Source organism: Aedes aegypti, chromosome 3 (genome assembly GCF_002204515.2).
Source record: "Aedes aegypti strain LVP_AGWG chromosome 3, AaegL5.0 Primary Assembly, whole genome shotgun sequence".
Taxonomy (NCBI): Eukaryota; Metazoa; Arthropoda; class Insecta; order Diptera; family Culicidae; genus Aedes; species Aedes aegypti.
Window position 1 is genome coordinate 283,160,507 of NC_035109.1, and position 17,896 is coordinate 283,178,402.

Here is a 17,896-nt window from a genome sequence, read left to right on the forward strand (position 1 = left end):
CCGGTATCGGCCCAAATATAATTTGATTACGGGGGTTGGGCATTTCGCATAAAGACGTTTCGCATAATTACGTTTCGCATACGGACGTTTGGCATAATGGACATTTGGCCAAAATGAGGATTATATGCCTTCTTTAAAATGCTACCTGTTCTTATATGAAACTGCTTTATGCGATTCGACCATTATGTCTATCGTCCGTAGGCGACACGTCCTTATGCGAAACGGCTTTATGCGAAATAGGTTACCCCCTTTGATTACCGACCTGACACAGACCCAACTTTAATCCAATGTCTACCTGACATTGGTCCGACATCGGGCACAATTTAACCCAACTTGAACTAGACATCTGGTAGACATATCAGGTGGGAATTAGCCCATATTTCCCCTTTGTGAACTAATCTGCCCTCCACCCATCATCGCACGATCGTTCATGCTGAGCAAAGGAAGAAAAGATGTCTGGATCAGAAATAATTGTAAAATGTAGATCTGCTTCGATTAATGTCAGCTCATCACTCATGTGCGTTGATAGCCTCAATGGTAAAGGCAATGTCGGACATTTTGCAGACCCGAGTTTCATAAAGTCTGGTGAAAAGTCGGATTTGTTGTGTGAACACTATTAAAAATGTTGCATCAAAAATGAGTTAAAATTTACTCAAATTCAAAATTTTAACACATTTTGTAACATGCTCAACTTTGAGTACAGTGTTGAGCATGTTACAAAATGTGTTCATATTTTGAAATAATCGTATTAGTATTTGTTATAATTTAGTCAGTGTATATTTTGTTAGTTTTTTTGTTGTTCTAACGGATTATCAGTATAAAACACTCTGTAGCAGAGAAATAAAATAAATAACACCACTTGTAATGATTCTGTTTTGCTCTACTGATTGGGCTTCCATGCCAAGTGTCCACAAAAAAATACAAACGTGTAATGCATCAACCCCGGTTCCAACAAAATTTTGATCAAATATTCATTTACTTGAAATATGCAAGAAGGCAATTTTTATGCCGATTAGGCCAACCTTCGGCCCATTGGGCTACCCTCTTGCAAATTTATTAAACACCTATGATTTTGCTTGAATTTCTCAATTTAAATCTAAGCAATTCTTAACTTAAGGGTGGTCGTTTCAAACTGGTGGACACTTCGTACGTCAGCTAGCTAAACAGTTTTCAAAAAGCCATTTTTTATAAATCCCCGATATTTTTTCGCGTGATGTGTCTCATATTTCTCTTAGAACACATAGCAAACTTAGTGGCATCGTAAAAAAGCTATATCTTCTTTCAATTAAAGCTAAAAATAGTATGGCCGCCATCTTAAATTTCGTTAGAAAAATCGTTTTTCTAACCATTAGCTCACCACTTGTTTTAAACTCTAAGATCACCATCAGAAATCTGAGAAAAAATTGAGTAAATAGGCTACAAAACTAGTGACCCATTATTTGAGTACCGTAATCCGGGGTAACATTGATCATTTTTCTGAATGTTTCTTCAATATTTCGTTTGAAAATGCAAATGTTACAGGTTTTGTATTTTTAAAACAAGTACTGGCACCCATAGCTCGAGACTTTATACTGTATTTTGTTTATTGAAAGATTTAAGGTGATTATAGAACGAAGCCACACCTCAAATTTTCAAGAGCACAAGACTTGAGAACCAAACAGCGCTCCGCGTTAAAAATCTATCCCATTGGTCACCACCAGGAAGCAAGCAAGTTGATTGGTTTTCTATGTGATCTGTTGTCAGATACTCTCGTCTTGTGCACTTGAAAATTCAAAGTTTGGCTTCGTTTTATAATCACCTTAAGCATGTTAAAAAAAATGTTTTAGGCGATTTTTTTATTTAGTTGATATGGGGTAACATTGATCACCTATATAAACAACGTTCGGTAATACTGAAAATATCGTTACTTACTTAAATCATGGCCCCTGAAGCCGAATTTGAAGACAAAACGCTTACAAGTCATTTACTTTTTGAGTTATTTTAAAATTAAAAACACCTCGAACCACGGAATACGCCTAAAGGTAGGCAATTTCCTAAGGGAATTTTACATTCCTAACAGTAATTCAGTAATGTTGCCTAATTGAGCATATTTATAAAAGTTTTGACAATGGAATCGTTTTCGGCGATGTCATTTATAGTAAGAACCACATTTTGCTTGCTTATATCGTTTGCAGAACTCATGTGAGACATGAATCTTCGGTAGTGTCATCCTTAACAATTAAAATAATTATTTTGAAAAGTTGACAAATTCACGCATAAGGTAAACGCAATTTTCACAAAAATATTAACTTTTATTAGCTTATGTATATAAGAAACAGAAGCACCGTTCATGATTTGAAAATGTTTCATCAATAAATGATAATGCAAACTTTTGATGAGGTGAGTCATTCCGATCAATGTTACCCCGCTGATCAATGATACCCCGGATTACGGTACCACCAAGGTGAAAAATTCATGCTACAACTAAAAATCAAGATGGGGTCAAAATTCAAGATTGCCGCCAGATTTTTCCATATTTATAATAATACTCTCATTCTTCACTCGACTCGAATAAAACACCAACAATTGTAAACTTGTTTCTTTGTTATACAAAACATTAGCGGGGTGCTAATGGTGAAAAAACGGTTTTTCTAACGTAATTCAAAATAACAGCCAAATTCAAAATGGCCGCCAAAATGTTTTTAGCTTCAAATTAAAGCTATATCCTTTCTCTATACGATGCCACTAAGTTTGCTATGTGTTTCAAGGGAAATATGATATATCATATTAATATAACGCGAAGAAACACCAAAGATTTATAAAAAAAATGAACTTTTTCGCCAACTGTTTCGCTAGCTAGCGTACGTGGGGTCCACCAATTTGAGAAATCCGAAACGATCACCTTTAAATTTTATTAAAAACTAGCGATCAGTGACATAAAATTGGAATTCTAACGATGGGAGCCGATGGTGGCCTGGTTTCAGCGAGAATTGCTCATTATTCTGTTATCATGAAACTTTGAATCGCAACTTCCATCCATTTTGACATAATTCATTGTCTATCATAAAAAACGAATAAAAAAAACAAAATATTCTGTAGTACATCCTACAAAAAAAAAACATATAAGCTTTTTTAAGAGGCACATTCTCACGGATTTCGTCAAAAATTTTAGATGTTTTATGGTGTTAGTTTTATTTTCCGACAAAAATTTAGTAAATTTTTGCAAATTCAATTTGAGCTGAAAGTATAAAAAAAATTGTTTAAGAAGTTCTTCCGAAACTTTTTAAATCTGATATAAATCGGATATTTTATCGTAGAGTAGTTTATGAAGAAATCCCTGAAAAATATTGAGGTTTTCCTAGAGTTGTTTTTGAACCAAATATGGAGAGTAGATATATTTCTAGAAGTCCTAAATTAACATTCGGAAAAAATATGCAGTAAATTTTTGAACTTGATGGAATTTCTCTAGATTTTTTCCAGATGTTCGAGAATAATTTTCAGAATTGTTTAGTAAATCTATCGATATTTTTTTCAATTCTTGTAAGAATCGCTTATGCTGTTTTAAGTTAAAAATCTCTGGAAAATACTTGGATGGATGTATGGTGAATTATTGGGAAGCTTCTTTGGACGACATCCCAGGGGAAACAACAATATAATTTTCCAAAGAAGTTTCTGACCAAATTGCTCGAGAAATTTTTGATAATTTTTAGAGGACAAACAACTGTTGGACGTATTCTGCCAAAAAATGTTTTTAAGAATGCTTGAATTCTCAAATATTTACTTAGGTAGGCATTTATGAAGAAATTTCAAAATATTATTTTCGAGAGAGTTTCAAAGGAATGCGACTAGTAATATCAAATTGATTTTAGGATAAATCTAAATAAACACTAAGAAATTTTTCTGTTACAAAATGCATATTGTTCTGTGGAAAACTTCTTTCAGAAATCACTAAGAAAATTTTCCTAGTTGAATCTTGTTTAAGTATTTATGAAAATCTTGTGGATTATTAGGAGGAATCCTCAGATTAACCTAGAAGAAACATTTGATGCTTTTTGCAAGAAGTTCTGGGTGATTTTTGCTGTGAACTTTTCAAGCAATCCTTGAATACAATACTTGAGTTACTCAATACACAAATCTTGATACCATATGGACCTGCGTTGACTCTGTAGAACATGAAGTACACATATTATACGTTAAACTGTTTTACACATGCTCATCAAAGGCATTCGACCAGAGCTACAATCTACAGTAGATCACATAAATAGTAACACCATCTTATATGAACCAGTCTAAGCCCCGCCAAAGGAACTCCGCCCGGCTTAGAACGATGACGTTTTCCACCTAACAATTGACTTATACTTTTCTCTTTCTCTCTCTCTCTCTGATTGTGGTATTTTTCCAGATTCCCGTCGTCGGAGTACAAAACAAACCGTAGCTCCATCACCAAGTTACATCATTCCAATCGTCGTCCACCGCTAGCTTAGAAGCGTCGTCGACTAGCTAGAATCACTTTTCGGAAGCCCCATTCAAGTTCGGCGCAGCACTCGGAGGAAGACGACGCTGCGTGTGAAGTGAAGGGAAGGGTCACCATCGCCAGGCGTGTTTACAGCTCTACAAACAACAACGAATCGTCGACGACACCGACAACGACTGCGCTATTACTTAGCATCAGCTCCATAGTGTTCTGGCCCTGCCCCAACATAATAGCTTCAAAGCTGGAAGTCTGGTGGAAAGGGACTGCAGAGGAGAGTGTGTGTTGAGTATTCGCATTCAATTTGCCCTTTTAGACGACACACGACCTCCACTATAGATTCGACGTAGAATTTCGAAGAGCTTCAACCAACAAAGCTGACTGCCGTGGACTTGTCTCTCCCTTGCGGCAGTGGTGGTGGTTGTTGTTGTTGTCCACGAAATTGACGAAACGAAGACGAGTCCCTCGCGGACAGTCGTGTGGAAAAGTCCCTTAAAAAGGCAAAAAACAGGCGCGCGTCTTCCCAACGCAAAGTACGACACAGACTGCTGTTTTTGTGTGGGAGGTTATTTTAAGAAAGGCAGAAGTAGAAGAAAAACATTCTTTTTCGTTCAGTATTTCGCGCGAGGCGAGTCAGTGATAAGTGTTTCCATTAGTTTGCGCGGGTCTAGCGAAAGGTTCGCTTATCAATCAATCCCCCCCATACGTAGTGCGAGTTCGCGCTTATCAATCGCGGAGTGTGAGGGTAGAGAAAGCGTGCGGAAAGTTCGGTTTCGGTGAGTGCCGCTTATCAAGAACCGCTCAACCTGACACCGCGACGCGACCTGCCGAGGCATCCAATTTCTGTCCCATGATTACAACAAAGGTGCCAATCGAGTGTAGTGGTCGCATTCTTGTTATTTTTCCTTTTCTGCGTAATATCATCGTGCTGTGATAGTACCCAAAACATCAGTCTCAGAGATTCAAGGTCGACGACATGTTCTCGTTCTTGTGCTGAAGAAGACTACGTTCGGTGATCAAGTGCGTGGTGTGGCGTAGCAAGAAGGCACCGAGCTTTCCTATAGTTTTCCGAAATTTGAAAAAGAAGATGGTGAATAGAAAAATGTCTGCACTAGGGCATCAGGTGAACATGAACAACTTCCTGTCGCTGCTGGTGGGTGCTTCCCTAGTGGCGGCCAACTCGTCCCCGAACCATGACCTTACCTCATTCTCCCAACCGACCGAGTTCTCCAACGGAGTTTCGTCCTTTGCCCTGCCAGCCGAGGACCGTATGGCGTTCGATAGCTATACCCTAGCCTATCTCAACTACTCGTACGTCGACGGCAACGAGATGGAATTCCACGAGGGTGAACTGATTGGAAAGTTTGGAGAAGGCCGGGTTCTGAACCGGACCGGTCTGTTGGTGCACGTTACCAAGTCGGACGATCCGAACGAACACCGGGGCTGCTCCAAGGATTGGAACGGGACCAATGGCCAACCGCTGCCCGCCAACGGCATTAAGTGGATAGCTCTGATCCTGCGGGGAAACTGCAACTTTGAGGAGAAAGTCAAACATGCATACATGCACGGAGCCGCCGGGGTTATCATCTACAACGATAAGGACGATCCGCGTTTGGATAAAATGAAGATTAACGACAAAGAACGTAAGTATTTGCTTTTTAACTCGTGGATAAAACGGGTGGCTGGAGTTGACGTATGTTTGCAACGTACAAACACTTGAAATGGTTGAGTGGATGCATTCGATGGAAGTTTTTTTTTTTTTTAATTAAATGTGAAGCATGAATCGATAATGTGTGCGGGTGTTGTATTGATTTCACCGGGTACTCTTTAAAAGTGCTGATAGCCGCAAATCGTTCAGTAAAACAAGTCCGATAATCAAAGCCAACTGAAACATGTGTCACTGATTGACTTAGATGACTTGACGGTTTGTAAAAACTTATGAATAGGGTCGACAAGTATGTGCTGTTAAAAAATGGTAAATTCCTGAAGGCTGAAACTAAGTGCCTTCTTGTGGAGGACCTCTGAAATAAATGATAATGAATAATGTGCATTTGGATAAACTTTAGACTGAAATTCATTAAAATAGAGATCGATCTCTAATAAAAGTTCTACAAAGTTTGGTGTTGGCATTCTAAATTGTGCTACGCCAGCAAAGGCAGTTAGTTTTCGTAGGCGATCGCCTTCGATCCATTTTTCGTCACGCCGCACGTTGCTTCATAGACAAAAATCAATTTTCAAGTTTTTTTTTCGGCGATAATAAGTATCTACAAGTGTTTATTCATAGCATCCGTTATTGAAGCAAATAATTATAAGCTATACAAAGCACTCAAACTACTACAACAAGCGGCAAAAATAACAGTTGTCGGAGTGTCAGAAAAACTAAATTTTGTCGCATGTTTTCAGCAATCTTTTCAACTAGCACGGAGAGTGTTGAAATCAATCTATTAAATCAAAATCTATAAGAGAACATGGCTGAAGGATTGTAAAGTATATTTGATGTGACTAGAACATCATTTTTTACTTTGAATATGAGAAATCGGCTATGAAATCAAATTTATAAAATACTAACATGTATCTTTGATTATCGATTCAAAAAAAGTTCCACCGAGTTCCACCCTAAATCAGGCATAGACATATTCCTTAGGACAAGAGAACACTCTAGGAGGTCTGAAAGATACAGCTGCAACTCCTTGCAACTCGTCGAGATTTTCGACTACTTTTAGGTAAACTCCTTAACCAGCACAACTATGAAAACAAGTTGTTTGTGAACAAAAAATCCGAAAATCATGCAACCCTATGTGGTCTCGGCTAAACCAGACATTACACTAGAGCAAGTTTATGCTCTAAATAATATATTAAGTGTGGAGATTTTATCCAAATTTCATATAAAAAACTGAAATATTGAAAAAAAAAAACGATTTTTTTTTCACTAAGGCGTACTTTTGCAGCTTCGAGTGAGAAGAGACATATTTGCAAATAGCTTCTTACATCATTATGAGTAATAAAAGTACAAATTGCAAGGTTTTTCTTGGAAAATAATGACGTTGGCGCTTGGGACAGTTTTGCGATTAAGCGTATATTATATGTCATTTATGCAAATTGTAGAGCTTTTAACCAGAAACAACTTTCCCTTCCATACCAAGGTGCTCAAATGGCTTGAACTTCCAGTTTTGATTTGTGTCCCGCATCTCCATACATTCAACGCTCTATGCGCCGACGCCGAATAAGATACACTGAGGCAAAAATGCTTAATATAATCTTAATAAATAATTATGATTTGGCGCCACAACGATTATTGTTAAAATAGTAAAGTTTTACTTATGATATTGGTGAAGAATTTCATTATTGATATTCATAAGTCATTCAATGAATTTCTCTTACTTTCGCAATGATAATGACGATATTGAAATTATCAAGCAATAATGACATTTGCCTATTATTTCAGGCATGCTCAAAAATGACATTTTTGACAACATGTGAAAAAAAATTCGCTTGGAAAACTGCTGCTAGCGATTGGTATGAAAATCATTTAAGTTCTTGATTTATACAGAATTCGTAGATCTCACTTATGAAACATATGAATCCATATGCAATATTCATAAGCGTTTAATGAAATGGAATTTTCACTGATTCATAAGTCTTGATTTATGGAAAACCCTAGTATTTTTGTCTCAGTGTATCAGCGACACGTATGGGAACTTAATTATGGCGATATAGCGCTTTTTTATGTGACAGGTTCGTCTATGCATTTGTTTACATCAGTGGAGGACCGGAGCTAACACGGGACTGTCCTTTCCGTAGAAGAACTGTCAATGAGCTTCCTGATCAGCTTGTGTATAAGTCTATTCTGGACGCAGTTTGTTTACATATTTGTTAACAGAGAAAAAGAAAAAGTAGAGTTATTTTTTATTTGAGTTATTTTTTTATTTGTCTCATTTTCCGAACATTTAAGGCCAACAGTGACTTCGAATGCATATGATAGGCATAAATTAGCTGATATTTGTAAAAATTTTAATTCCCTCGCAAAGTCTAACTGTTAGCTGTTGGGTGTGCTGATATAATTGTTCATTTAAACTTGTTTTGTGTACTTTTTTATGTAAAAGTGTGATTCAAATGCCGAACGTTGTGTTCATTCTGTCTCATATTCCACATCTTGATTCAAATTCTGAACAGCACGAATAAATCGTATTCAAATCAACAATTTCACAAATGAATTCATCTGAGCTAGTTTTACTGACCTCGAATTAGAGAATCGGCACTATTCCCGAGGTATAAAATAAATAAAAAGGCGTTAAAATTGGATTGCATATTTCAACGAAAGATTTCAATCAAATCGCCATACAAAAAACGAGTGTTCGGAATTTGAAACAAAACGGTATCATCTTCTACTTTTGTGCTCAATTATAGGATTTTTAATCATATGTTCGAAAACTTTCGTCTGCTAATCTCATGGTAGGGAGGGTTGTTCCAGCGATACTAGATTTTGCAATTTTCGCTCTATTTTCCCGAAAATCATGAAAATCATGAATCATTTTATGAATGATCGGAAAATCATGAATCGAGACATTTTGACTCGATTTCAAAAATGTATTTGCTCTCAAGAATCCATAGACTCAACAAATTCAACACAAAATGTTATAAGTAATTACTGCATTACTGCATTGCACGGGTGGTAAAGATGGATGAATTATGAAAACAAAACACATACTCAAGTGGGATTCGAACCCACGACTCCTGTATGCTAGGCGAGTGCTCTACCAACTAAGCTACCGAGCTACTTGGTGATTAAATAACAAAGAAGGTTACATAATTTTTGGTTTATTTTGATTGAAGTTCTTAGTAGATTCGTGTAGGTTGACGAAAACCTGAACCACACAAAAAAAATTGACGTTTTTCTTGGGAAATATACTGATATCCTGGAACATTTATTAGTAATTTCGATTGGAGCGTTTCTGGGTGTTATTGAAAATACTGATTCTTGATAAGTTTGTCTTGCCTGTATACTAGTTGGAGTAGTCCTTGATCTGTGACAAATTTCCTATGAGACTTATTTACAGAGAATTCTTCCATTCATACCCAACAAATTCCATGTAAGATTTTTCATGGATTCATATCAAGAAATTGTGAGGTTCATGAGATATTTTTGACCAGATTTTTTTCCGTTAATGACGAGATTCTTTGTCAAATCTTCGATAGAATGCTTGAAATATGCAAATTTGGTTTCATAGAAGAATAATAAAATTAATTTTAAAAATTTGTTGAAAAAAAGCTATTTGTTTTAAACATGAGTTTAACAGATCAACAATTTCTAAAGGAACCAGCTGTGTGCTATGTCTAACGCATAATTCCGAAGGCATTCTCGGGAGGTAATGGTTTGGCTCTTTTCTGAATATATAGTCTAAATTTACACAAACACAGAGCAGAAATTTGTTTGTATAATTCCACAATCTCTAAACTTTTTAAGAATTCTAGACAGTGGATGGTCTTTTAGATTTTCAACAAATAGCTCATATCTGTTTGACCAAAACTTTATCGCTTACAGTTTACAATATTTTATAAATTTAATTAAAAAAATAGTTCATAAATAGCTTAGTTCATGTCGTGCAAATTCGGCCAGTTCTTGTTAAAAACGAAAATATCAATATTAAATTTTCTAGCAGTTTAGTGGAATATCTATAAATAAATGAGAGCCGAATTTAGAACTAATGGTAAATGGTCGTCCATAAACCACGTAGTCATTTTCAATGGACAAAATACCACGAGAGAGGAAAGGGAGTCTGGATGTAAAAAAAATGACCATGCACCTTAACCATTAAATTCCACTTGTCAAAGGATACAAACTCTAGTGGAGCCCCATGATAACTTTGCCATCAGTTTTGGTTTGGTCAACCAAATTTAGAAATTGTCTCCAGAAACTTTTTCAAAACATGAATACCTGTAGGAATTATTATAAAACTGGGAAATGCATTCGAGGATTTCTCCACATTCGTCTGCAGAATTTGTCCCAAGCACTTATCAAGGAATCATTTCAAAAACTCCTTCAAGTCAAGAATATTCAATTCCCATTGTTTCCAAAAACAATTATTTTCGAAAACTCTTCAGTTATTCTCCCAATAGTTCTAAGGGATTACTTCAATACTTACTTCAAGTATGGGAAACTTAAATTTCTTCAAGGAACTTTTGTGGATTTTCTCTCATAGCAGACCTGCATAGATTCCTGAGTTATTCGTGATTACACAGCAAACAAGCGAGACCTTTTTTTATTAGCGTCGATGGAGTGTTTTTTTTCGGTTGATTGAATTTAACACGACCATGCACATTCAACAATGTAAAGACATATTAAATTTCGTTTCGTTGGAGTTTCAACATTCTCTGTGTAGCACAATTATTTTTGTCTGCACTTCAACCAAAAATTTCGATTCAATTTGCTGATGAAATCGTTTCTTAAAGCATTCTTCCTTGAATTCTGCCAAATGTAGCGAGAGTAACCAAGAAATTCTTTCCGGATTCTCACAAAGTTTACCTGCAGAAATAGTTCTAGAAAATCTACTTTAAAAATTCAACACAATAAAATTATACAGATGAGTTATGTTTCTCCAATAAAATATTTTTTAATTCTTAAAGTCGCTTATATATTATTTTGACGAGAAATGTGAAATGAAAGGGATGTTACAATAAAACTATTTAATAAATTTCATTTTTATTTATTTTTTATTACCGCAATGTGGGGTAACATTGATCAGTTTTTTGTATATTTCTCATAAATTTTATTTTAAAATGCTAATGTTGCAACCTTTATATGTTTAAAACAAGTACTGGCATTTGTTGCTCGTGACTATTTACTATCTTTTGTTTTTTGAGATATTTTGGTATGTTAAAAATGTTTTAGGTTTTTTTTTATTTAGCTGACATGGGGTAACATTGATCAACCATATCAACAATGTTCGGTACCTTTTCGTAACCTACTAAAATCAAGGTCTCTGAAAGCGAAGGTCAAACTCGTACAAGTAATTACCTTCTTGAGTTATTTCAAAACTATAAACCTTAGCACACCGTTGGTAATTCAGAGAAACTTAGAGTCTTGACGCGAATTCACAACTTCTTTCTGAACGAACGGATCGTGTTAATTATTCTTTTGGAGCACTTAGGTATATAGAGACAAACATGACGTCCTGCCACATCATAAAGATCAACAAATCAACAAATGATCAGTTATTGGGCCACATTTATGAATGTTATACATCAGCGTTGACAAAATTTGATTATTCTGTTTGTTCGTAATTCGGCCAAACGGATGGACACCCATTTTTTTTATTCTCGATATTTTAAAGTAAACTAATAAGATAAAATTAACTCGCTTGTTGAGCTTTATTGAATTTTGCGATAATTCTGTCTGTTTGTTTAGTTTTGTTTGAAAATGGCACGTTAAAAATTGATTTAAGACAAGAAAAAACATATTAGAACAACTTTTTTCCCTCAAAGTGCCCATCTTACAAAGTATAGACAGTTCAGTGTAGATCAGTGATTCCCAAACTTTTTTGACTTTCGCCCCCTTGAGGCCTATTGATTTTTGAAATCGCCACTCTGGTATGTTTTTGAAATATTTGCATTGAGCACTTTACTTTGCTAACTTTTAATCGATATATTACCATAAGTGTATCGAAGCTTGGTTTTTCAATCAAGATTACTAGTGTAAAGATGTCAAACATATGTGTAGCATTTTATGTACCAAAAAACACTTTGACTCGTATTCATGACAAAGTCAAGCGACTATCATATTCATTGATTTTCTTGTATCCACAAATCTATTCGACATATTTTCTTGAATTTCAGTAAACGACAATTATGATATACTTGTCAGTAATTTATAACAGCAAACATAGCTAGCCTATGTGCATTACAGGCTTACTGGCCCAGATTTCATGGTACTTAAAAGGTTTGGCTCACTTTCTGTATTTCGAAACCTTTCAAATTTATTAGTTGAAAGTAATTTTTTGTTGAATTAATAACAAAAATAAGCTTAAATTCTGAGTAATAAATGTCTCACTGTTTTGAAATGCCAAATTTTATAAAAACATAGGATAATTGAAAACACATGTACTTTATCTTTTTCACTGCAATGTTAAAAAGTCCTAATATTTCTAATATATCAAATTATTCCTTTTACATTTCGAAACCATTTCTAAAAATATCTAACAATTTTCACATATTTGTCACTTGCAGATGTAGATCTGAATACAATATCTTTAAAGAAAATTTCAGTAGCAAATACATAAACCAAGTGAACACAAACGCTTTAAAAAACTAAATGCATATCAAATATAGTTCGTCATTCATATTGTTCGTCCAATATATGTCATTGTGATTATAAAATGGAAGATGTACAATAAATAGAGGGAAAAGGTTTAACTTGTAATCAAATAATCTTCAGATGATTTGAACATAATCCTCTATTGAATTGAGTATCCTCTCCAAACGTAATCAGGGGATGGACTTGGTGTAGTGGTTAGAACACACGGTTAGAACACATGGGATCGAATCCCATCCCCGAGATAGTCACAAAAAAAATTCAGTGACGACTTCCTTCAGAAGGGAAGTAAAGCCCGAGATGAACTAGCCCAGGGCTAAAAATCTCGTTAATAAAGATAGAAAAAAAATCCAAATGTAATAAATCGTTGTTGCCAGTTTCTCACACTTTCGCCCCCTTTCTAGTTTTTTCGCCCCCCAAATTACATTTTACAGATTTTCGCCCCCCCTGGACATGAAAATCGCCCCCAGGGGGGCGAAATCGCCCACTTTGGGAATCACTGGTGTAGACCATAAATGAGATTTGTTACAGTATTTTTAATAAAAAATATAGACTATTATCTGCAAGTCACCCATACAACACATTGTGTAACGAGTTGTAATTTTTCAATTACATATCAAATTATCTTAAAAAAAATCGTTTGGAAATTTGGCCTTTTTTCTAATGATAGTCCTGATAAATTTTGTAAGAACTATGTATGCAAAGTGTCTGTACATCAAGAAAATTTCAACGAAATCTGAAAGGCTTCTGCCAATATTGAGTTGCTTGAGATCGAATGGTCTATAATTTTGCTGAAGTTTGTACACCATAATTCCTACAAATCTGTCTTTATAATTTCAATGAAAATGTGGACCACCCTTATTCTGAATATCATCAAAAAAGGACTTAGTGCAATGTAATGCGTGATTGGTAATATTTGCCCCATAATTACATCAGTCACCACCTGTCACTTCTTCTTCTTTCTTTTTTTCTGGCGTTACGTCCCCACTGGGACAAAGCCTGCTTCTCAGATTAGTGTTCTTATGAGCACTTTCCACAGTTATTAACTGAGAGCTTTCTTTGCCGATTGACCATTTGTGCATATGTGTATCGTGTGGCAGGTACGAAGATACTATATGCCCTGGGAAGTCGAGAAAATGTCCAACCCGAAAATTTCCAACCCGAAAAGCTAAGGCTATCTGGGCCCCAACACCATCTGTCACTACTGAAACCCAAACAGAATTATCGTGGGATGTCGCATAAAACATCCCATTACGCCCCAAGCCCCACTCTTCCTAGAATTGTTTTGCATTCCTACGATGCTCTCCAGGGTTCACGAGAGTTCTACGCTGTTACACTGTATAAAGCGATTTATTTTTCTTCGTTCGCAATATTTACCACCACATCCTGTGATATTTTGAAAAACGTGCTAAGTGGCACATTCTCAACACCGACCGGCGACATCTCCGTGGGGGTAGTTGACAATTTGTACCTGCATGTGTTACAAACCCGGTGACAATATTTACTCTCGCCATTCTCTGGGCTTATTTTTAGCTTAATGATCTTTTATTGTATTACGACATACGCAGTTATTTAGATAAACCACTCCCGACCTGGTCGATGTAGTGTCGCACCCTTTCCTCATCGCCGTGGTGAAATGAAATCAGCCCATGTCAACAATTGTTTGCCAAACTGTATTCTGCAGTCTGGTCGGTGATACGAGCCGCGGCTTGGTTTGTTCCGTTAGTCGATGTATTAACAGTCAGCCGGGTTCGTCATGGTGCAAACCTTTTGTAGACGGAACTGTTTGGAGGTTTGTTCACAGCAAAAAATATATTGTAAATTCACGTCGTTTAAGCTCAGTCAGTCTCATCGCAAATATGGTGTACAAAACAAAAGAAGTGTAAAAGTTTGACCGGGAGTGAGTGAGAGTGTCTTCCCATAAACATAAAATAAGCTATAATAGGGGAGAGAAGTGTCAAGTTGACGCTGTCAACTGTTGTTTTGCATAGGAGATCTCAACAACAACTAAATGTGTTGTGATAACACTATTTATTATTCATAAGTTATTCTTGGGGGCCTTCCTTAGCCGAGTAGTTTGTAGCGCGGCTACAAAACAAAGCCATGCTGAAGGTGTCTAGGTTCGATTCGCGGTCGGTCCAGGATCTTTCCGTAATGGAAATTTCCTTGATTTTCCTGGACATAGAGTATTATCGTACCTGCCACACGATATACGAATGCGAAGATGGCAACTTTGGAAAAGAAAGCTCTCAGTTAAAAACTGTGGAATTGCTCATGGAACACTAAGATGAGTAGCAGGCTCTGTTCCAGTCAGGACGTAACGCCAAGAAGAAGAAGAAGAATTTATTCTTAGCGTTTCGACTAGTATTCAAACTGACAGATAAATAAATATTTTTTTCACATTTTGTTATATTATGATATTTTCAGCTTGCTTTGACAGATTTTTTTCTGTGTAGCAGCAATTCGCTCTGCTGCCACATTCAGTGGATTGAGGAAACGGGGGAACGCTGAATGTAATAAACGTGTACCCCCTCAGATAATGATGTAGAATTTGAGTCAATACAGTCGTATCGATTACGTTGGAGTACTCGTGGGAGTAGATTTGTGCGTGCACGAGCGACCCACAATTCCGAATCTCCTCATGAACCAGGGGTTGCAGGTCTAATTATTACAATTACAGAGCGTAATTGTTTTCGACCTGCGCTTAACCAGTAAAGTCGGTGATTTTGGGAACTTTTTTGCGTGCTTTAAATTGCGGTGTCTGCTCCGGAGCGTAGGCAAATAAAATGGTTTTGTTTGTAGAGCGTGAGTAATTCGGACCGTTCTTTCATCAATCTTACATTTGTTTAATAGAGCTCTTATGACTGATTTTTCATTACTCAATATTCTTATTTCAAACATAACATTTAGGGGAAGACGGGGTAAAACCGCCCGCCTAAGCAATTTAATTCGTATGTCAAAATCAAGAATCAATAAATACTTTTTCGACGCAGCATGTCGTTTTTGAAGCTGTAGGCATAATCGAAAAATATCAGAGGTGTTGTATTTGTAAAAAAATGTGTATTTCTTGAAGCTTGAGAAAGTGATGTCTTATCACGATTATTTTTAGCGACGGGGCAAAACCAATTTTCAATAAAATTCAATATCGACGAGAAAAAAAATTGTTTTTGATATTTATTATGAGAAATTTACCTTAAATGGTTCGAAATGTCAAAAATCATGTGTTTAATGAAAGTGCCTAGTGAACTTTTAAGGAAACCGCCATTTTCATGGCAAACTAAAGATGGCCCGTCTTACTCCGTCTGGCGTTCGGTATTAGAGCAACACTATCATTCTATTGTTGGGATTCGTACCGAAATGCATTTTAACTCCTATCAAGGGATACCTTCAAAAAATTTTCAGATTTCTACTGAAAAAATAAAAAAAAAACTTTTCTATGAATTCCGCTGAGCATTTATCTAATGTTTTTTTAACAATTCATTCGAGCTCCTTACAAAAAAAATTAAGGCATCTTTCAGGGTTTCTCAAGTGATATCCTGAGGATCCCTATGGGAACTCCACCAGATTTCGTCAGGATTTTCTTTGAGGATTTCTCTAGGTGTTTCCACAAACTTCTTGACTGGTTGACAGATTAATTCCCATTCCCAATTTTTTGAAGATCCTCATTGTTTGGAGATTGCGCTGCGCACCGGTACAAAAAAACTAGAGATGAACAAAACAATATGCATGAGACTTTTAAAATTGTGTAGTTATATTTAATTTTTCAATGAATATTGAATATGGACAAACAGGACAAGAACTTGGAGTCCAGAAATATTTCAAAGCTACTGGGTTCGGCGTTGCAGTCTTGGGAGGCATCAAAACGATGCTTATAGACATGGACGTAGCCAGAGGGAGGCAGGGAGGGACCATTTCTCCCCTGCCGATGCAAAAATAATAAAATCAACTAGTTTGCTTTCAAAGATTGCATTTTTCGTCCGATTCTTCAAGGAATTTCTTTAATAATCACTCCAGGGTTCATTTTCAGAAATCTGTTTACAGAGTATCTCATATTTCTCCATAATCTGATAGCCCTATACCTACACAAAAATTGTATTCAGCAAACCTGCTCATCTCGTAAAATCTACAGCTTTGCTGAAGATACCATGAAGCTATTCCTTCAATATGTTTAGTTATGTCATTTATAAGAAATCGTCAAAAAAATTGCTTTAGTCAAACCGTTACTGCTCTTGAACTTGTGATTGGAAAAATCATTCAAAAATATATGTTAAAATCCAAGTTATGTCTGATGTTCTGCCAAAATTTCATTGAGATCGGTCCATAAATAACTGAGAAATACCAACCAACTTTCCAAAGTTGGTCATTTTGTACGTAAAATCGAAAAAGTAGCAAAAGTTTTGTCCAATACTGTATATACGGAGAGTTGCGCGAAGAGATTTCTTCGATGATTGTTCTTCTTCGGATTCAAAAATAGTCCCTATCTGATTTGATGGTCTGCTCGACAGGTAGACGGTTTGACAGCTCGATAAGTAGAATTGGTTTCATTCTTCATGCAGCTCTCCATTCATAGACTCTGGTAACATCATATTCATCTAATTTTGAAAATTTACTCATTTTTTTGTCGAATAAGTAAGTAATGAATCGATTTTTTTATTTGCTTTTCAGAAACAAATAATCTTCATCCGACTATCCATATTTTTGTAACATCGAGTATTGAACAGACTTCTATACATTTAGATATTTTTTAGGTTGAAAATGTATACAGTTTTACCGTACAAACACCAAATAAGAAGAAGAATACAAGGATCGATTGATAGTTTTTTTTTTCAAAAGTACCATCAGTGCACCAGTATTCGCTCATGCCCCTATTTCCGCTCACTAGCGTAAAAATTGGTTTTTCGTTTCAAAAACCAACATTTCTCGCACGGATGTATTCTAGCAATATTAAAAATTTCCGAATGAAGTCGTCTGACATTATTTGCATTTGATAAATCAATTCTTTATATTGAAATCACAAGACCTCGTGAGCGGTTATTGGATCACTATGTATTTGTGTGTTCAATAATCGCTCATGCAAAAAATTAAACAAAATTATAAAGAAATGTCGACTTTAGTAAACAGCCTTCCTTTTTGCAGTA

The 17,896-nt window shown here is 36.0% G+C and overlaps 1 protein-coding gene across 2 annotated transcripts in view; it reads left to right on the forward strand.

Annotated features, from left to right (window-relative positions):
- Positions 1-17,896, forward strand: part of LOC5576142 (protein goliath) — a 225,922-nt gene that overhangs the window by 126,738 nt on the left and 81,288 nt on the right. For both annotated transcript variants that reach the window (XM_021854308.1, XM_021854309.1), the window contains exon 3: positions 4,382-6,093. In XM_021854308.1, coding sequence (XP_021710000.1) covers positions 5,538-6,093 — 556 coding nt within the window. In that variant the 5' untranslated portion in view covers positions 4,382-5,537. The remainder of the gene's footprint in view (positions 1-4,381; positions 6,094-17,896) is intronic.